Source organism: Ciona intestinalis, chromosome 2, assembly GCF_000224145.3.
Source record: "Ciona intestinalis chromosome 2, KH, whole genome shotgun sequence".
Taxonomy (NCBI): domain Eukaryota; kingdom Metazoa; phylum Chordata; class Ascidiacea; order Phlebobranchia; family Cionidae; genus Ciona; species Ciona intestinalis.
In genome coordinates, this window is record NC_020167.2 from 5,927,445 (window position 1) to 5,949,201 (window position 21,757).

Below are 21,757 nucleotides of genomic sequence, written 5' to 3' on the forward strand. Positions count from 1 at the left end.
TGCTTAGCAGCAGATGGCAAAAAAAGAAGCACTTGTTTTTAAAGTAGGTCAAAACGTGGTTATATAGGCCAAGACTTTATCCACGTGTTCACCACGTGTACTAAAGTCTGTTCCTTTCTGTTTGTTGCTGCTTCCACAAATCGTGCATCACATATACAAGAAGTAGAGACCATGTACTTTTTAGGTATTTTTAATCCGTCTTAGGCATTTTATTTGAAAAACAGAGTCGTCCAAGAAAATATGGACAGCAGCTACATTACGAGAGGAACTGTACAAGGTTACATAGCAATAGCTCTGTGTTGGCAATATGATATACAAATCTATGTTACAAGGTTGATTCCCTCACTTCTTCTTTATAAAGATTCTTTTTCAGCTGTCCACAAGTTACAACTTCCATGATTGTGTTTTGTGGTGATAAGCCTAAAAAAATAAATCAAAATTTATTAACATAATTTGAAAACAAAAATATACCCCTATGTTTAAGTAGGTAGCCAAAATTGCCTTAAAAATAAAATCCATGACAAAAGCCACCAATAGTTCTGTAACATTCACATTATGGATGTAATGGGCCAACTCTACCCTACATTCAATGTAGCCTGAAATTTCACTGCATTTTGCCCCACCCCTTTTTTAAACTTCTACCCACATACAATAGAACAAAAACTTAAATACTTTAACCTGTGGCAAAGTCATTTTCCAAATCCCTACACTTATTTCACACCTACAACCATTAAACAAGTAACCATTCCATACCTGGCACTTTTCCCATCAACCAGTTGTTTGTCTGCCTTCCCATATCCCGTGATACGTTCTCATGCTCCCATCTCACAAGCCAATCATTAAATTTCTTGTGAAGATTCACGCAAATCCGTGATTGTATCTGGACACACAATATAATCACAACTTTAACAGAAATTTTATGTATGTTTTAAAATGTCAAAAAACTTCCGGTAAGTATTATATTAACTTAAACAGGCTTCCAAACAAAATACCTACGGACTCTGGTACTGTCCCTTAACTAAAACAAATGGGTACTGCTGAAACCTATTGAAAACACCATGAAACATACTGTTCATATTTTCAGCAACTCACTGCAGATTAAAAACTTGGAAATACACATTTTCAAAACTCTAGCGACACAAAAACACCTACCCCTTAAGCAGACACCCTAACCCCCACCCTCTAAGCAGACCCAAAAACACCTACCTTTCTAGCATTACTAAAACATGAATGCCTATACATAATATCTCCAGTTCCAGGTGTGAATGTAGTTTTATATGAACCAGGAGCCACCTTGTATTCCAATCCACTTGTAATGAACAAATTATTTTCATCTGGTTCATTTTTAGTTGCTCTTCGCAATAAGTTTGCGTTCCTAGAAAAAAACAATTTCTTCAACAGATTTCAATTTTTTTAGTGTAGCTATATAGTTGTCCAATATAGGGAACTTTTATGACTAATGTGGCAAAAGTAATATAGAAATCCTTTTGGACTGCTCGTTTAAATAGACACCTATATGCAAGGTAAAGCTGGCATGAATGAGGGTGCTAAAGCACATGATTTTACCTCGGTTTTAGAATGACATATCACCCTAGGACACACTAATGTTACCCCTTAAATATTATTCAAAACTGTTTTTTTCTCTCGGTGCCAACTATAACAAATAGGTAAAATTTAACCACTCTGGTACTCGCTTCATACATTGCGTTCCTATACCACATAACATAACGTACCCCTCTGGCTGCATCTATACCACATTATTTCTGGCTGTGCCTACACTCTAAAAGTAAATTCTTACCTCTGCAAAAACACTGGCTTCTCATTAAGTCGTTCCTTCATCTGAGAAGTGACATCCACATCATCACCAGCAGCGTAATGTTCAAGGTACTCGCTCCACTTCGTTACCTCCATCACATCAATGGGAATCTCCTCATCTGTATCGAGCAACTCAACTCCTACTTGAAGCTGGGATTGCTTCTGCGGGAAGGAAATGTTAACTTGGCTGTAAGAGTAGTTGCAAATAAATGAATGAATAAATCATCTAGCCTCGCATGGCAGTCCTTATAACAAGCGTGTTCTGTTTCATACACCTTGTGTCCATCAAACTAAATGTAAGGAGTTCTACTGTGGGGTGAGAAGGTATACTAAGGTGTAAAGTTCGTTGTATATGAATGAATTTTACTCATTTATCCTCACGTGGTATACTAGTAGGGCAACGACAGTCAGTATAAGAAGTGTGTTTTGTTTCATAAACCTCGTGTCAGCTTAGAGCTACCCTGTATGTTGCTTTATGGGTGATTACTTTTTGCTAATTAATACTTATTATAAGGTAAGTAAGTAACTACAGTCATTAAAACCATAATGCAACATAATTCATCAAGTTCACCTGAAACACAGTAACTTTGTAGCAGTTTTCACCAGCAGCAAAATGCTCAGCTTTACGTTGATATGCTGCTTCTATGTTCGATCTACGAGGCTGTGACACGAGAGGCCCTCCGGTGGCGGAGTTTAGCTCTTCTTTATGGAACAAATCAAGAAGTTGAACGCAAACCTCATCTTGGACAATATGTTGAAGCTGGGGGTTGGTTGGGGTTAGTTTTGTTGGGGAGATACCAATTCATTGGCATTTAGTTTAGTGGTTAAAATCTTTTTTTTTTCAATGTTTAAATGTTCACTATGTACATGAGGAAATATACTGCATAAGTAGACACCCATGTTATAAATTGAGTATGATATACCAATACACTACTATAATATGGGTATATAAATTTCATTATTCATGTTAGTATATTGAGATGGTGATTGGCGACATTACTTCTATAGAGATTATAGCAGTATTTTAGGAGAATAAGAAGACACCCTCGAATGCGTTAGGAGTATAAGGTATAACATGTGTTAGAAATATAAGAAGACCCCCCTATTATAAAACGACAATGAGCATGAGGTGTATGAATAAACCATATGTGCCTGGTTGCTGAATACATCACAAAAATAATAAACCCACAAAACAACGCACCAGTTTTCCGATATTCTGCACCAGTTTATCCATGGTGAAAGCAGTGTAAGCATGAATGGTGAACATCTCCCTTAATGTATCTTCATATTGCGAACATTCCATGTTTCCATCCAACAAGTTACGAACCATATCCAGGAAAGCAGGATAATAATCTTCTACATTAATGTCATCTGTAGAATGAACAGAGGAAATTAATAAATGATACTGGAATATTAATATTAATATGTTTTACTTATATACAAGATTTTGCTAATTAAAATTTTTAAATTAAAGATTTACAGAAAAAAATGTGTAAGGCTAAAGCTATATTAAAAAAAAGATTAAAATAAAAAAAGTTTTTAGTTTTTTCATCAAAACATCCTAAATCCATTTAAAACCATTGACAATAAATGGCAAGTCACTCACTTAGTTGTCGCAGCCTCAGCATGTCAGCGACCATCTCTCCTTTCCTTTCTTTCTTTTCTTTTATTTCTTCTTCAGACAAAATATCTGCTCGCCTGAAATAGTAGGAGGATATCAGGTCACCCATGTTATTACTTGACAGTGAGCATAAGGTGTATGAATACAACATGTGTGACTGGTGTATAAGAAGACACGTAGACACGCATGTTATATTTCGACAGTAAACATGACAGACACAACTACAATCCATTAGTAAATAAATATAGTGGGGTGGGGTAAGATCCACCTTTTCATTTCTATTTTTTCCTAAAGATTGGTACTGAATATAAAACATTTAAAGAATTAAAAACTGTATCCTCAAGACTTCCATAGACTGTTGTTAATTGTTTAAAACACGATCAGATTATTTGGATATTATGTGCTAAATGTATCCACTCTAATGCCACAGTACTACTTTTATACACTACAAAACCACTTATTAATATGACTTAGTTATACCTTGATATTTTGAGCAACCGTTCACATAATATGTGGTGGAATCGAATAAAGAGATAAAAGTTTGAATTCCCGAAAAACAAATGATAATTTCCTTCCTGTAATGAACAGTAGGGAATGTTATTATGTTAATGTTACAATAATGCACAAAAACTTAAATTATGTCAAAAAAGTTGAAGCCAGAATTATATATAAGTTTAATCCCTGATAAACCATACAAATGTATATTAACAGTTGATGAGCCTTCTATTCTATACGGCTGAGGTTCTTGAGAACCTGGGACTTGGGTCAGATTTGACCCATTACCCAAAACCCAGACTGCTTTACTGTACATCCAAAAGCAACATTTTTTGGGGGGGACGTACATGCAACCGTTTACCATTGTAACTTAAATTATTTTCAACGGCTTATCTGGTAAGAAAAAAATAACAATAATTTTTTTTTTTTTTGCACCAGATGGGTCATTAAAAATATGCCTGATAGCAGAACTGCAGAACCAAGTGTGCCTCTGTCCACCATTAATGAACAAAACACAAAAGATTTCATCTAAACCCACCCCTGCATCATCACTTAAGTATCCACCGAGAGACTTCTTTGGACTTTTTTCAGCATTTTTCTCTTTCGTGTCTTCACTGTCCATATCCTCTGTAGAATAAAACCCGTTAAAACTCTATGGTTGTTTAACTAAAAATGCAAACTTTTTACAATATTAACTCTAAAAATTTGTTAAAAATAGGTAAAACACTTTCAAATTCTTATAAAAAAGCAGAGTATAAATATCTACAAATGACAATTATCGCCTCTATTAATAAGATGTATTTCTTGGGTGCTTGGGTAATCGGCTAACTCTGGCCTAAATCTCAGGTGCCATGGCATATTACCATGTAGGACCCCGCCAATGTAGAACAGAACCCTGGAACTACAGTTGCACAGTGTAAATATAGGGTGTTTGTGCACTGTTTCAATTTTTTTTTGTATTTACCAATTGACGTGTTTAAAAACTGTCATTCATATTTACCTCCTGGATTCTACACTGAAATATGTCTGTTAATAAAAATGTAAGTGCACACTGACTTGCTGAACACCCTGCAGTATGCCTGATATACAGGACTTTGACTTAAAAATATTAGAACAGCGTACAGTGACTTTTCAAACACCTTGTACAAAACACATTAGTTTTTCCTTTATTTTATGAACCAGAACCACCTACCATCATCATCATCATCACTAGGTTGGTTTCCTCGTGGAGCAAAATAAAGATCAGGAAGGACTTGGTACATTACTTGCTTTACTTTCTGTTTGTCATCTTTATGGATGCCTTTAAAAGTAAATAATGAATGTAACAAACATAAAAATGTCCATAAAAAAATAAAACGTCCGTAAAGAACATAAAACTAGGGCTTCTGAATATAGGCCATGGTACATGGTTGTTATATTCCAGCAAAAAAACAAAAACCTACCAGTTTGTCTTTTAACATGATGAATAATAAGTGAAGCAGCGTCATCCATTATTGATTTATCTTCATATTTCAATGTTATGTGAGGTCCACTTGCTATGGTGGCTCCACCCGCTTCAACTGCTTCTTGTCTCTGCAATAATGTGCATTGTTTCATCATCAATGTAATGAATAACTGATTTTCCAAATATTCGATATAAATTGGAACCTTGTAAATAAAACTCTTAAAATAATTGTAATTGCTAGTCAAATGTGCATTGTTTCAACATTAATGTAATGAATGTATTTTATTTTTCTAAACATTAATCATTAAGGTTCCCTATGTTTAACAACCACAAGCATAGGCTGCGTAACACCTTTTTAGCAATATTACCCTAGAATTTCTCCAAAATAAAACTACACTACACCACCACACACCACCCACCTCATCATACAAAGTTTCAATTTCATTTATTAAACTTTTCCATCTGAGAAATCTTGTGTCGTTTGCTTTGAATGTAATTCCTTGGTGATCGAGTGACTTAAGATAATATTTCTCGTTCTGATTCCTCCAAACTTTGTTGAACGAATGTTGAGCTTCTCTCCATTCATCGTCTTTCATTTTAAGCCTGGGATGTTTTAACTCAAATTTAAGTGAATTTTTATACATTTTTTAAAAAATAATTTAGGTTTACTTAACTTTACTACCACAATTTCATTCATCTTTCATTTTAAGTCTGGAAAGTTTCAACTCAAAATTAGTTTAAATTTAAAAAAAAAGTACATGGTGTACTACTACAATTTCGTTTTTTTATCTTTTATTATAAGCCTGAAATGTTTCAATTTAATTTAAACTATATTTAACTTAATTTTTTTAAATTTTTAAAACAAATATATTTTTTGTTTCCGTTCACCACCACAATTCATTCTCTTTTTTTCTTTGTTACTAGTTTGTTACTAGTGGTATTTTAATATTAAACATTTACACAAGCTATTCAGTAACAAAGTTTTTTTTGGTAATGTTATTATGAGGCGATTAACTTATATATACAAGAAGTCCTCTGTGCTGTTTCACGCCAATATCTTATCTTACAGTTTCCCCCACTTCACAACCATAAACAAACATTGATAATTCATTTACCTTTTAAGCACCAGAGGAACAGCAACTGCTGGGTTTTTCTTCAATCCTTCAATAACATCGGGTGCCTTATCTCCGTATATTCTGTGGATAGCTTTGCGCTGTGTCACCTGTATTATGTGGGAATAAAATTATAAAAAATTGGCCAAATTGCAACAATTTTCACCAACACCTGCTTCTGTATAAAAATGAGTAGTTTTTTTAATTTACTTTCAGTTTGTTTGGGTTTTACGTGAAATAAACAGAACTGAAAACAGTTTTTTTTAAGAATTTCATCCATAATTTTATCATTTACTTTTTATCATTTATAACAATAAAAACATAGAGGGTACAGCAACAAAATAGATTTAATTCTTATGTGATGCTGCCATTTAATTGGATACACAAATGTCTTATCACAAACCTCTGACGTTCCCCCAAGATAATTATCGAGATGAAACTTCGCTTTATCCTCCTCGGACATTCGGGATAACTTCTTATTGATTCCTTCCAGGCATCGGATCGCTCCAAGGTTCGTCTCTATCACAACATCCAGCTGTGGAAGATTAAAAGATAATCAGTAAAAAGATCCTCCTTGGGTTGGACTTAAAAATGTTTTTGGCTTCTCAAATTATTTCATAATTTACATTTCCCAATTTAGTATCAGCTGCTTCATGTTAAATTCCCTTTGTAGTAACAAATTCATGCTGCTATGCGTAAACCGTAAAGTGTTGCTATTCCCTAAACATACGTAACTACAGTTTGTGGTGAAGATATAAGGGTGAAATAAACTGAGTTACATGTTGTTGTGAGTCTGAGTTTAGCTATGGTAAAAACTACAAGACATCACCTCATATCTCTCATCTTCACATCTATATATATGTTCCTCAAACGGAGTTTTCTTCGATGTAACAAACTGTGAGTCTTCGCTCCATGAAGGGAATGAGACCCACGTGTCGTTCAACACCTCATGACATAAATCATCACGTCCAGTACATGTTGGTTGTTGGAAACTTGATGGTAGAGCTCTATAACTTGAACCAAGTCTCTTCAGGGTGGTGTAGTCTGGTGGGAGATATATAAATGACATTGTGTTGTATTTTTCTTTTAATTTGTTAAAAGGAAAAAAGAATCTGTGTTTTTACATGTAGCAGGGTGGAGGAAGACGGGACACACTTAGCATATAATATCCAAATATGCTGATCCTGTTTTAAACAATAACAATGGTTTGTAAGAGTCGTGAAGATATGGTTTTATGATTCTTTGAACGTTTTTTGTCTCCTACCAAATGGGATGAGAAAGCAGAATGAAAAATGTCCCATCTTCCCACTTTATGCATATATATAGCAATGGGCATAAGAAGGGTAAAAAATTAAATACAAATATTGTAAAAAAAAAAAAAATTATTTTGTTAAATATATATTCGGTATTTTAATATACCCAAAACTAACAGCTAAATATACAATTTGGTATTTAAATATCTTTAAATAGGTAGAAAAACAGGAGTTCAATATATATTAAAATAAATTGTTTAGAAAAATTAGACATATAGATGTAAAAATAATCTTGACATACAAAACATAACCTTACCTATCTCCATGGCAATTCCTTCATGTTTTTCCTTGATTGGTTGTGGGGAGGATATTTCATCCCCCATCTCAATAGAAGGATTATCCTTGCAACCCAAGAATTCTTTAAACCACTTAAAAAGCTCTGGGAATTTCCTGCGGCAGAAGTTTTACGTAGAACGTAAACTTTAAGCAAAATCTCCCACCAAAAAACCTGGATTGCTAAAACCCAGACCAATTGGTTTTATGTAAAGACCTCATTCAAACACTAAAAGTTTGGTAAAATTTGAAGCAAAATACTTTAATAAGCTAAACCTTAACCAGGCGCAGTAGTTTGATACTGGGAAGCATCAAACCACTGAATTGTTTAACCCACCGAAGGGTTCGCAACAGATTTTAAAAGTTTAGCAAAAATTTTATCTTTTATTATAAATAATATATGGTTATTCTTATTTTAAAAAAAAGATTACAAAAATTTATTAAAGGGGGGTTTTAGGGCATGTACAAAACAAAGCAAAACAAATTTTCTTAACTTACATTAGAAAAGGTTGCACAAGCTGAACAATCTCAGCTCTCCCAACGACTTCATTATTATAAAGCAACAAACATCTGAGGAAGTTTTCATATGCATCGCTGCTTCTTAATGCTCTCCTAACCTGTGATGAATACCTTGTTTAATGCTCAACGATTTCATACAATCATACATCTCAATGTTTAATACATAATATAGCTCAAATATTATTCAATTTTAAGGCAAAAATTTGAATCTAATCTTAAAAAAGTATTGGTATTTTTTACTATTTTACACAGAAAAACAAAGTTATGGAAAGTAAATGTATACTCTTGTATATGAACGAGAAAAACAAGTTGCGATTTTATGAGCTTTTACTTTTCAGTTTGTAAAGTATTTACATAGCATACAGTTTAACCTTGGAAGATAGTCTTCCATTAAGGGATATGGGGTTATACTCATAATTTTACGATGCAGATAAAATATCACAAAACAATATAAAATATTAGCGTTAAGTTTAAAAGTAATACCACCAATTTAGAAAATATATTACAAGATTTATATTTAAACAAACCTTATCAAAGAAAGCAAATTCACCAAGTGTTCCATGTTTTGACGCTTCAGCTAAACTCACATCTTTTAATGAACAACTTTTGGGCCGCTGAAAGCAAATGTTTAAATATATTGATTTACATCAGTGTAAAAATTAAATAGAAAACTTCAGTTTCTTCAGCATTGTAGTACTTAGTGTTGTAAACAAATAGTAATGTGCAATGAACACTCAATTCTAATAGCGATACTGATATGTATGTGTCCTTGGGCAAAACAAATAATAATAGATATTGCTCCAATCCAATGATCACTAATGGGTTGTAGCATCCAGGGTGTCAGAATAATAGGCCAATTCCGGCCTAAATCTCAAGCCCCATGGAGCGCCATTTTGTAGGACCCCATCCAAATAGATAAAATGCATATTAATCAAAAAATCCAATAACGTAGGACCTTACACATGTATAACAGACTACACAGAAATCAAACACTATTTCAGTTTTTTTTTCTTGCTTGAACCGCAGGTCCTTTTTGACCTCATTCATACAGAATAGAACAGAATGAAACTCCACCTTGCTACCCTGACCATGGGTGTTGGTTTGACTCGGTCGTTTGCTACTCTGGTGACCGCTCCGATGAGGTTTCGATGATGATGTCGACTGTGGTGGTTTCTTTACAGTGGAACCATGGTCATTCATTATTCCATCCACCTTAGTTGATGGGGAGGGGATGCCAGACGATTGACTTGCAGCCTGGTATGTCAAAGAAAGGTTAAAATGGATGGGAATACTAAGTGTATCACCAAGAAAAAAGGAAGAGGTTTTCCCAAAAAAAAATATTTGAATTAAAAACTCTTTAAAGGAGGTCGGGTCCCCTGAAACCCCCTCTAGGCTGCCACTTGTAACACCAGAGCAAAGGTTCTTAACCCTTTTTAAAACACTTTTGACAAACTTATATTCCTAGTTAAACAGATGGTAAACAATTTATCAAGATTTTAGCAAGATATTTAGTGTTTACTAATGCTTTCGTTCAAGGTAAAACGTTTTACTAGCTTTCCTATAACCAACAAATACCAAGATGTTACTCACATGAGTCAAGGATTGTGGCATCACCGCTCCCACTGCTCCTCCCGCATCCGGGAGGAACTGACCAAACTCACGAAGAAGATCGGAATCATTTTGGAACAAACGAGCAACCTGAAATGAAAACAAATAGTAAAAGTAATAAAACCTGTCGGAATAACCCTTTTAGGGTAAATTCCAAGGTAAAGTAGGGAAAAACATTAACAGAAAAAATAAACATTCAGCGGCAACTTATTTTGCTGTGAACGTTTCCAACAAATTATTAGAGATAAAAAAATTTAACAAATTAAAAAAGAAGAACATTTTTCTTTGGGAACCCTTATATTTCAAAAATTTATATGCTTAAAAAATTATATGACTAACTGCAACAAGTACAATTATTTCACCAACCTGTGCATAGACTTCAGACTCTGATAATAGAGGAACATAAGAACCATTCGAGTCTTTAACATTACGTTGTTCCTTCTGATATTTGTGCAATATCTCAAGGAAAGCTTTGTATATATCTGGCTGGCCTTGGAAGCGATTCTGAAACATTTTTGTTTTGATGTTAGTCATATACGTTATTCTATTCCATGCGGTTGGGGTCCTACAGCCTGGCACGTAATGGGACATAAGAATTAGGCTGGACAGAGCCTATTGCCTTTACCCACATTGTATATTGTGTTGTGTGTTATGCTATATTTGTATACGGTAATAATGAAGTCTCCAAAGATATTGGATATGTTTCTACACCTACAATGTGTGGCCCGATGAGTTTTAGGGATTTGCCCTTATTACTTTAATATATATAATATGTATTGAAGAGTTTAATTGTCAAAAAGTTTGAGTTTACCTTGATTTTGTTGACATAGTTGATTGCATGGTTAAATTCAACAGGTTGACCAGCAGCATTTGTTGTTTGTTGTTGTTGCTGTTGTTGTTGGGAACTGACAGCAGAACTTGGGATGTTTTGGCTTGCTGCTGTGTTGGTGTTGACACCTGGATTGTGGAATTTTAACATGTTAATGAACAAGGTAAAGTCATAGGTATTACCTCTATACATACAATGTAAATTTGGCGGTAGCGTATCCATGCAGGATGCCTTGAGGAACGGCAGTAATATAGTATAAGGTGTTAAGCAGGAATTTATTGACTTTTTATCAAAGTATTTTACCATCTATGGATCATAGTATAGTTTTGGCTATTATACCACATTAGCACTGCTTTTACAGTAACATATGTGATCAGCGTATGCATTAAAACCTTTTTTTTATATATATTACCAGTTTTAACTGTAACAACTTTCCAAAATCTGCCCCTAATATGGTGCTCATAGAGTTAAATGAATCTTGTGTAAAGAAATACAGTAAGGATCCGGTGCTATGAAAATGTAAGAGACAAAAATCAAGCCCAACTAGTTGTATAATCAAATATTTATATTTCTGCTAAATGGCAACGTCTCAATTTACCTGGGGCTGATGAGGTGGGTGGGGCTGGGGTTCGTTGTGGGGCAGAGAACGGGGGTTGGGGGGCTACAGGAAGCTGTGCGTGGTTGGGTCCTGGTGACGCACGATGGGCTGGTAGTTGGGGTAAGGTGGTTGCAAATTTACCATGCGGGGTGTGTACCTGTACAGGGGGGCAAGATTGAGTAAAGTGAAGAAGCTTATTAAGATGTTGTTAAAGTTTGCAGTAGCTTTAGCTTTTAGAGTTGTTCCTTTAGCAGGAAAATATTGCAACAGTTATTTATAGATAACTTTGGGGTAAACTGGGCCAAATCTGGCATAATTTCAAAATCATCAAAGACTTCACCCATATATTGCATATGGCTTGAACACCAAAGAACAGATGAGTTAAACCGGGGTTGGCTCATTACCCTAACATTCATGCTCATTACCCTAACTCATTGGCTCATTACCCTAACACAGTACTACCGCATGGACTTGACCAGATGATAAAGCTTTTACCTTCAAGTTTTCTGATTTTAAGGTTTGTTGAATGTATATGCAACACCCTTGTGTGGCATGCAACGACAGTCGATAGGTTTTCTTTTATTTTTTGTTTTATGTATGTCCGACAATTTGGACATACCATTAGTGACCACTGGACTGGAACGATTTTAGTTAAGTGTCTTACCCAAGTACACAAAGTCATTCGGCCACAATTGTCATTCGTGCCGGGCTGTTACCTTTTTTTTCTAATTTTAAGCTATATTATGTTACAAATTATTGATAACTTACTTGTATCGTTGTTGATGATTGTTGACCGGGCTCTAGCACTCCTAGTGGATGAATGGTTTGAGCGATCATGTTCGGTCCGGTAACGCTAACTTGATCATTCGCTGATACCTATGTGGTTACAATCTTGAATTAATATAAAACAAAATGTGGAACACATAAATATATATATATATTGCAAATCAGCATGGTGGTTGATGTGGTGACAGATAATAAAGCTATTATCTTACTTCTGCTGTCAGGCATTAATGTTTAATAAAATATCGACTTTTTGGCTGCTCTGGTATAAAAACGTTGATATAATAAACTTAATCTACTCTTTAGGTATTACTGCTTGTCATAAACAGTTAAAGTTCACACTTTTAGTTTTTTTTGTTACCTCAATTTTGTAGCCAGGTGGTAGAAAGGTGTTGAAACCAACGATTAGATCAGGATGGCCGTTAAACAAGTGAGACACCCTTGCTATAACTCCTGGTGTGTCAATGCTAAGAAATATAAATCAACCTTATTCGTCAGTGAAGAAAAATATATAAGATAGGAGAGAGAAAATTTCTGTTTTTATAGAAAAATGTATGGATTGAAATAATGTGACAAATCAATTTCTTAAAAATACAATTGTAGCCAAAAAATGTGGTTTTACATTAGACAGAGATAAAGACCACAAGTACAAAACATCTGCGGTTTAATTTTATGATCACCTTTGTGATTTAAATTCCTTCATTATATCAAGGAAATCCGTGTAGACTTGTGGTTGGTTCCCAAACTGAAATTTAACTTGATCCAAATAAGACAAAGCATCTTCAACCTTTAAAAACATTTAACAATCCACATTATCTGGTAATAGGTGTAGAATTTTGAGGTTTAAGTTTCATAAAGGAATGGTGTACTGAAAAGTTTAACCTGAAATTCAATTGTAATAAGTTCCAAGAATCTGACCCCGATCGGGTGCTTAGAGAGTTTGCCGATTCTTGTGTAAAAAAGACAGTAAGGATCTGGTGCTAGGAAAACAGAATAGCCAAAAATCAAGACCAACCAGAACTTTTTCGTAGCACCAGACACGAGCGCCGTTTCCTAACTTGGTCTATACTAACTTTGGTTGGAATAAGTACCTTTAATTTTTGAAACTGATGTTGCTGTGCCTGCAGTTGACTTGCTGTTTGTGGGGATTGTGAAAGGGGTGGTTGGCCATGACTTACCAAGTTGGCAGCAAGAACCTATAAAATTAAAAAAATCATAAATTTTAGATCAAAAATATTTGAAATATTTGACCAATAAAGGTATTTTTCTTTACAAAAAAAAATGAATAAAAAAAGATATATAATATATATATATATAATTTTCTTTACGAAAATTTGGAAATGGAAAATTCAACAAAAATCTAAAAATGTGCAACCAGGTGCCATAAAAAGTTTAATTAATTTACAAATTCCTTTGTCTCGAAAAAAACTAGTTTACCTGTGTGATACCAGTAGTTTGTCTTTGTATTGGTTGAACAGGTGTGGCGATTGTGGTTGAAACAGCAAATGTATGAGAAGCAGTTGATGTTTGATGTTGAGTGATGGCTGCACTTAATGTACTCAAGCTTCCAGAAGGATCACTGTTTAAGGAAGATATGTTTTAACTATTTATAGGCCAATAGAACCATTGTGATATAGGTACACCTATAAATATTAAAAAAGCACATATATATATATAAAAATATTTTTTTGTTTAATTTTGTGTCTACATTCTTCTAATAAGGCCCACCCAATTGATTATTCAAATAAATTTGGTCACATGTTACAAATCAAAAAATGCCTGTGTTAACATACTTGGAAGACTAGATGGTAAACAAATACTCACTGAAATGGGTTCGTATTAAATCTTCTGTTTGGTCTTGGTGGAAACCCGGATACAGAAGTTGTATTCGATACTTCTGGTTTGGTTTCGTGGAATTGCGTTGCTACGGGTGGGGGTTGGGGGGGCAGTGATGAAGGGGGTATTGGTCTATGTTGGGGGTACATGCTGTACAATGGCTGTGATTGTGACGTCACAGGGATATCCTCTTGTTTGATTTCGGACATTTTCAACAAAGTTGAAACTTACATAAGGATAGAATTTTAGAAATATCTGTACAAAATAAGTGGAAATGATATTTAGAGTTAAATTTTTAAAATGAAACACTTTTAATTTTGGTTCCAAAGTCACTAACTTATATTCAGCCTTGGCAAGTCAATTTATGAAATATAACATTACGAAAGCTTACTGCGTGTATATCACTCAATGTATGCTAAATTTCTAAACTTTACTCGGCCTAAAAGTAGCTACATAACTTAATTACGTATTACTTCGCTTAAATAGTTACTTTTATGCATTATTGTAAATATTATACACCATATTGCTAACTAAACAGAAACATCGTCGTTTTTTGAAAAGCATTGAAGGAACTACTCAACCAGAACCGAAAATAAAATCACTCAAGCGAAAAGTTTAAAAAAGTGACGTAATTGGATATTTTTTGTGAAATCTGAAACACATTTGTGCTGGCCATGATGGTATAGTTTTGTAAGCGTGTTTTCCTATAACATATTTTCAATTCTAGCAAAAATATCTGATTTCTTCTTTTTCCAGGAATGCAACCCCTTTTTCCCGGAAGTTCTATATTTTTACTCCTTGCAATCAGAGTCCGTAAATAAACATGCAGAGTCTATATATAAACATTGTTTACTCTGATTGCAACTACTGAACTGTACTTTCTCATTGGCAACAATATTTCAACTTCAGAATCATTGTGTTTTTCGTCACAACACAACTTTTAGATAAATTTTTATTTGTTTTATTACCATCGATTGTCACAACAAACTAGTAAAGAAATTCATGTCAAGGCAATTAAATGTGAGTGAAACTGTTTGAATGCAACAAAATAAAAGAAGTTTAAGATGTACCATTGGAAATACCTACAAGCCTTCACACCTAAGAGATTTGGTCATAACTTGTAGATAATTCCCACTTTTATGGCTCCTTCGGTTTTGACGAAAAATTAAGGTAAAACGTAATTTAAGAATTCAACAATAAGCATTGGAATGTTGGAAAATAAAAGATCAGATTATAAGTGGTAATAATAGATTACTATACTACATAGAAAAATTAACTAGAAAAAAACTTGCATTTGAATGTTCATATACCAACAGCAAAACAAAGCACTAATATATTTGATTACAATTATCAATTTAAGTTACAAAACATCAGCTGGCATGCTTCATTTGACATTTTACAAAAGTAAAAGGTTGTGTTTCAGAAGTAAATGGGGTGTAAATAAAAGGGTCAGGTTTTAAACATATCTATATATAAGTCAGGTGTAAAAGTAAGTAACCTGGCATATAGGCCAGAGTTGGCTAAACCCTTTTAAATATTTGTTTTTTTAAGACAACAACATTAGTTAAACATTACAAAACTAAAGACAAACTTTTTTTTGAAAATGTGTTTTTTTTAAACAATAATCTAGTTAAACTTTTTATAATTTATTTTTTTACCAAAAAAAAACAAATACACTAGTTTTACAGCAACTGGGAAATGTTGTAAACTTAAAATGTACCAAACACAGTTGATTCCCAAATTTTGCCATTTTTAAACCCTAAATTAACCCATCAATTCACATAGAAATATTATAATTCATCTTCGGAGCATTCGGATAGTAGGGCTCCGTTAAGTGGAGTTGATGAACCAAGTGAAGTTCCACCGTTCATGTTTTTGTAACTTTGCATAAACTGTGGATCAAGTAGGCCTCTACTTTTCAACAACCTTTGAATAAGGTATATGTTAGTTTTAGTTATATTTTAATCTAAAAGAGTTAGGTCCTACAGTACAAAATTAATAATCATGTAAGTTCCATTTAAATACAAAAAGGTAAGGTCAAGGAGTTAAAAGCGAATTGGTAACACAAATGTTAACAACCTGTAGTGGTTACTATGCGACAAAATATGTTCAAACAAAAAAGAAAAAATACATCAAAAGTGTGTTGAAAACTCGGAAAAAAAATGCACAAGTCAAAAAAGGACAAAAAGGAAAAAGCTGTCGAACACCACAGTTAGATGTGAAAAATAGAAATCTTACTTGTAAATAAGGAAGTATGCGAAACTGACAAATCCAAACACAGCAGCAATATGCCATGACCAGAAGAGAGTGATAAACATGAGGTTTACTTCTGCTTCTCCAACTGAATTACAATCTAAAGGTTCAAAATGCGCATTGTAAATATGGGGGAATTACTAAAAATTAAAAAGATTTATATTTTTACCAAAAAGCAAGTTTAGGTAACATGCTATGCCTCGTAGCAACAACGGCAGATTGTTTTGTGAACATTTAGACAAGTGTTGGAATGAGATAGATAACAAGGGGTGGGTCATGGAAACTTAATGTAGACTAATGGTGTTGCTATCTTAACTGTCTGGGTGATGAGTGAAATATAAACAGCAAAGACAAACACCAGACACCACAGAAGAGATCAAATAAAGCACATATTCGGTAAGGATAAAGTATTAGGCTGAACTATAATTGATAACTTTAAAAGATATGGCAGGCTGGTGAAAGATGGGACACCTTTCATTTTATTTTCTGTCCCATTTGGTAGTAAACAAAGGCATCTTAAACAATTATAAAACCATATCCTCATGACTCCTATAGACCATTGTTAATTAATTAAAACTTAATTAGGATATTCGAATATCAAGTGCTAAAGGTGTACTGCTAAAGTGCTAAAGGTCCTTCCCCCATCCTACTATATCAAATCATAATAGTGGCCAGTGGCATATATTAGGGGACTGGTACCTTGTACAAAGAACACTTAACAACCTCTATAAAAAAATAACACAAGTTTACAGAATGTTTAAAACAAGTTTACAATTTTACCATTCATTTCAGCTGCACCATGATGTTGCATGTGTGTACCGTTATGCTCACTTTCAATACGACTACATGGGTCCCAGTAGTTGCCATCAGGGGGGTACAAGATGTATGCAGCCTGTGGGAGTATTAGAATAATATTCTGTTACTTCTGCTACTAGGCATAATGTAAATATTCTTTCTACGGTTTATTTGGTATGAAAAAGTAATGTATTACCTACGCTTCGTCATCCACCATACGGCAAACCTTTATCAGAGAAATCTTGCCGAACAAAAATGACAGAAATATAAAAGATCTTGCCGAACAAAAAAGACAGAAAATAGATGTTTTTTATACCAGATGAACAATTAAAAGGTATTGGAATACCCATTGTTTTTTACTCAAAATAGTATAACAAAGTCATTTTTTGTATTGTGTATATAAGTGTTGCAGCAATGGATAAATTTCAAGTTATTTGGGTAGAAAGCAATTTATATTGAACTAACACTTTCAGAGTTTATTATTTATGACTTTGCAAATTGACTGCTTTTCAGTAAACTATTTTAATTTTTACATCTTTGCGATTGTGTTTCTAATCTATCTTTTACTTTAAGCTGTCGCAAATGTTGAGTTTTGCTTGTATCAAAATACTATAGAACAGGAAAGTTAATTGGAGAATGTTTAACTGAAATGGCAGTTTGAAGACAACTACATTCTATGATTGTTGGGGCAGTTTTGTGTGTATTCAAATGTGCTCACTGACACTGTATACTTTTGTATAATGATGAAATAAGTAGCCTAGCCTTTTGCATAGCAATGAAAATTTGGCTTAATTTAGAACTTACCTGCCAGAACCACGTTCCTTGGGCGATAAGCAACACAGTGTGCAGCATTTCAAATATATGAAGTAATTTACGTTTGTTCATTACAAGGCATTCAATAAATGCAAACAGCGCTGATGGCCAGACTGTTAACACCTGGTAGAAATGGAAATAAAACTCATGAATATTTGATGATCCGTGTGTTTAGAAGTTTGTTAGAAAGCTACATGTTAAGCAGTTATGTATGTATTGCTGTACACAACAAGATATTTTTCTATGTTGTGTTGTTTTTTACTATCTTTTATATTGCGTTGTTGCATTATTTTTAAACACAAATCTACAATTTACTAATAATGAACGTATGTACCTAAATACTTAAAGAAAACTAAAAATGTAATGCAATATCTGGCTTGAACCTTATGTCTACTGACGTGCTAAGCCTTAGAATCTTATACATTTAGAATAGAATGACGTATTATAATTAAGTGGTCACTGGCCAATTTATATTACCACATGGTGGTAAGCTAGAAAATAAACATTAAATAAAACAAACAGACTTTTAGTATATAGTTCAATGATTACATAACCTTCTGAGGGTGAGATAAGGTAATTATAAAATAGGATTTCTATTAAGATTAATGTTTAAAGACTTACGAGCAAAATATGAACTCTTGTGTCAATATGTGATCGACCGTGTAGATGAAAGAAGAATAAATAACCTTCAATGAACAAAGCCAATCCACCAAATAAACGATCCATTCCTGGTAATTACAACTCTATGTAAATATATGGCTGGTTCCAATGCATGCGAAATCATTTGCACAACTGTACAGTACACATAATGCAGGGATTTCTCAACATTTTTCCCCAGCGTGCATAGTGTACAACAGAGTACATTGGATACAATGTATCATTAGATTTGTAAAGATTATTTATGATTAAATTACTGAAATATTACTTGTTTTTAATTTTATACAGCAACTTAAAATTGGTTTTTTGAGGATGTTTGCAGTTTAAGCTACACTTTAAACTTCATAGAAGAATCAATCAAAAAACTCGAAACAAACCCAAAATTAGCCCAGTTTCAAACATTTTTGAAAATGTTATTAACGTTATATTGTGAAGTGACCGCACTTTTTAAAAATGTTCTTACAAATCCCATGCACCTGCTGGTACTACATGTCGTGCAGTATGTGATACAATATCAGCCACTCCTGAAATCCCAAAGAAGAAATACATGGTTGCGTGTTGCCAGTTCATTGGATGGGTGTACCCTCCTGTGCTGTTATGTAAATGACCACCTGGGGAACCGGGGTAAAAGAGTTCCACCAGTATACCTACGCATGGGTGTGTGTATAAGATGATTGGATTTGTAGTTTCGTAGAAACGTGGCCAATTTCAATGTAAAAATGTAAGCCCCCCTCTTAAAAAATTAAGCTCAGAAGTGAAAAAAAATTTAGAAAATTAAAACTTAACATGAAACTTTAATGTCATCCACTTTTGTCCTTTCATTTTGAGAGTTTCCATATGAGTTTCAATTTATAACAACATATACAATTGTTAGTATAGTAGGGTGAGGAAAGATGAGACGCCTTTTTATTCTATTTTCCTTTCCCAATCCCCCCCCCCCCCCCCCCCGGGGGGGGTTTTTTACCCCCCCATTCCCCCCCCTTCAAGGGACCATTGGTAATTGTTTAATTAAAACATGATCAGGATATTTGCCATTTGAATATTTATGTGAAATGTCCCATCTTACCCCACAGTACTATATTACCACTTTCACATAAAAAACGGGCTAGTACCAACCTATAGATATAAAAACAACTTTTACAATTCCTTCCACCACAATACCGTAACATGGGATTTTACCACAGCAGTAACTTGGTCCATTTCTGTTGCCACCTTTCCCCCTATGTAAGTGTACCAGGTTTAATATAAGATCATCCATGACACATAAGCACGTGCTTGTTATAGAATAAGAGGTGTTTACATAGTGCCTGCTGTTTGCTTAGTGAATAAACGAACGAGACACTGGTCACGTATGATAGAGTATGGTTGATGGGAATTATTTTCCTCACAAAATAAGTGGAAGTTTATGATAAAGACTGATTGACTTACGCGAATGCTAGAAAAGATATAAATTGATCGATAATATATACTCTTATTGCAGAATCAAATACCATGAAATGAACAAGCCACCATGCATGCTTTATAACAAAAATCATGACAACTTGGAAGAAATTATTAACAAAATGAACAAAATTAGTTGATATTTGTATATTTATACAGTTGAATATAAATAAACAACAGCATAAATTGCTTGCACCCAGCATAGCAACATGCAATGACGTAAAATTAAATTTTCTTGTAATTGTAAGTAAGTGTTTTTTTAGCTTTATGGCTACAGTGTAATGCATTGCCAAATGGTATAGTTTTAGTATACCTAGTATATACAATACATGTTATAGGCCCAATGTATGCATCTAATAAAGGTTCTATTTAGTTTAGGACTTTAGGTTCTAATGAAACAATACAGCTCTTAATTAGGGATTTCCTGATCACATTCCGGTAGAAAGATGATTTAAGCAGAATATTTTATGATTGGTTACAATGAAAATATGATATCACATCCTGATGGCTATAAATGAGATGAATGAGGTTTGGTAGGTAATATAGTAGGATGGGAAAGACAGGACACCTTTAGCACATAATATCTAAATACCCCAATCATGTTTTAAACAGTTAACAACAGCCTATGGGAGTGGGGATACAATTTTATATATATTTTTTTGTTTTGTTTACTACTGAATGTGACGAGCAAATAGATTGTAAGGTGTCCCATCTTCCTCCACCCTACTATATAAAAATCCTAATGAAATTATAAATAGTAAATCTACGGTGACATTTTTTAAGTGTAGATACTTTTATGTAGTTGTAACATTAGGAAACTTCTAATGTGTAGTTAACCCGTATACTTTGGCCATGTTAGTTGTATGGACACTTAACACTAAAAACAAGGTAAAAGCTGTACTGAACGTGTAAAACTCGTGTGCTATAACACATTATGTTGCCTCGGTTTTAAAAATCATGGTGATATGCCACCCCATGCATCAACATGACGCCTATGCTGTTCATGCTTGTAAAGTTGTATGTTAAGCAAACAGCAAAATGAGACATTGACCCCCATGATGTCACATGCAGCTTACCTAAGAAAATTCCAGCTATATTTTAACATGTACCAGAAACCAAAGCAGAGAAAAAAAGAGCCAGGAAGGACATGGCCTCCGTAACTTCCCATAACTTAAATTTTCAAATGTTCAACCAACACACAAAATAACACTAAGGTGCAATTCCAGTGCACTAAAAGCTGATGCAAAAATTAACATTGCAAATAAATTGTTTCACACTAAAATTAAACACACTCACAAAATTAAAACTATAACTGTGGCAGAATTACGTGCGTGCCAAACTAATTATACAAACTTTACAGTAAGAGAGTGGGAAAGAATTACAAATAATTGGATAATGCATCTAAAGTCAAGTATAAATTTACACTTTACAGGATAAATTTAAATTGTATAGCATTTAGGTTTAAGGTTGCTTTAAAACCCGTTAACAAAGTTTGTACAGCCAAATCTTTTAAAATTAGATAAATTATATATATATCTATATTAACGGGTGAT

At 33.8% G+C, this 21,757-nt stretch overlaps 2 protein-coding genes across 5 annotated transcripts in view; both read right to left on the reverse strand.

Moving 5' to 3' along the window:
* Window positions 1-174: 174 nt before the first annotated feature.
* Window positions 175-14,520, reverse strand: LOC100174991 (paired amphipathic helix protein Sin3a). Of its 3 annotated transcripts, none has more exons than XM_002123674.4 (29): window positions 14,235-14,520; window positions 13,848-13,989; window positions 13,502-13,606; window positions 13,091-13,197; window positions 12,772-12,877; window positions 12,396-12,503; window positions 11,628-11,784; window positions 11,012-11,157; window positions 10,567-10,704; window positions 10,183-10,290; window positions 9,667-9,846; window positions 9,120-9,206; window positions 8,572-8,690; window positions 8,057-8,190; window positions 7,317-7,531; window positions 6,891-7,022; window positions 6,491-6,597; window positions 5,795-5,978; window positions 5,374-5,503; window positions 5,124-5,231; window positions 4,470-4,558; window positions 3,917-4,011; window positions 3,422-3,513; window positions 3,017-3,186; window positions 2,387-2,575; window positions 1,799-1,977; window positions 1,207-1,375; window positions 754-880; window positions 175-420 (listed from the first exon to the last, which is right to left on the reverse strand). In XM_002123674.4, exons 1-29 carry the CDS (start codon window positions 14,453-14,455, stop codon window positions 326-328), a joined length of 3,939 nt encoding a protein of 1,312 aa, XP_002123710.1. In that variant the 5' UTR covers window positions 14,456-14,520; the 3' UTR covers window positions 175-325. The 3 variants fall into 3 exon arrangements, with proteins under 3 accessions (XP_002123710.1, XP_018673183.1, XP_026695797.1); XM_018817638.2 differs by having other exon boundaries at window positions 1,799-1,974; window positions 4,470-4,559; window positions 5,122-5,231; XM_026839996.1 differs by lacking the exons at window positions 175-420; window positions 754-880; window positions 1,207-1,375 and having other exon boundaries at window positions 1,795-1,977; window positions 4,470-4,559; window positions 5,122-5,231.
* Window positions 14,521-15,184: 664 nt separating this feature from the next.
* LOC100185183 (transmembrane protein 45B) overlaps window positions 15,185-21,757 on the reverse strand; it is a 9,155-nt gene continuing 2,582 nt past the window's right edge. The window contains exons 1-8 of one of the 2 annotated variants that reach the window (XM_002124301.4): window positions 21,281-21,441; window positions 19,881-19,984; window positions 19,241-19,411; window positions 18,729-18,835; window positions 18,099-18,230; window positions 17,280-17,391; window positions 16,485-16,599; window positions 15,185-16,172 (exon numbers count right to left, since the gene is read on the reverse strand). In XM_002124301.4, the coding sequence (XP_002124337.1) occupies window positions 16,037-16,172; window positions 16,485-16,599; window positions 17,280-17,391; window positions 18,099-18,230; window positions 18,729-18,835; window positions 19,241-19,411; window positions 19,881-19,984; window positions 21,281-21,372 (969 nt within the window). In that variant the 5' untranslated portion in view covers window positions 21,373-21,441 and the 3' untranslated portion in view covers window positions 15,185-16,036. Of the gene's footprint in view, window positions 16,173-16,484; window positions 16,600-17,279; window positions 17,392-18,098; window positions 18,231-18,728; window positions 18,836-19,240; window positions 19,412-19,880; window positions 19,985-21,280; window positions 21,442-21,757 lie in introns of those variants that run through there. The other variant, XM_026840452.1, reaches the window with a different exon arrangement.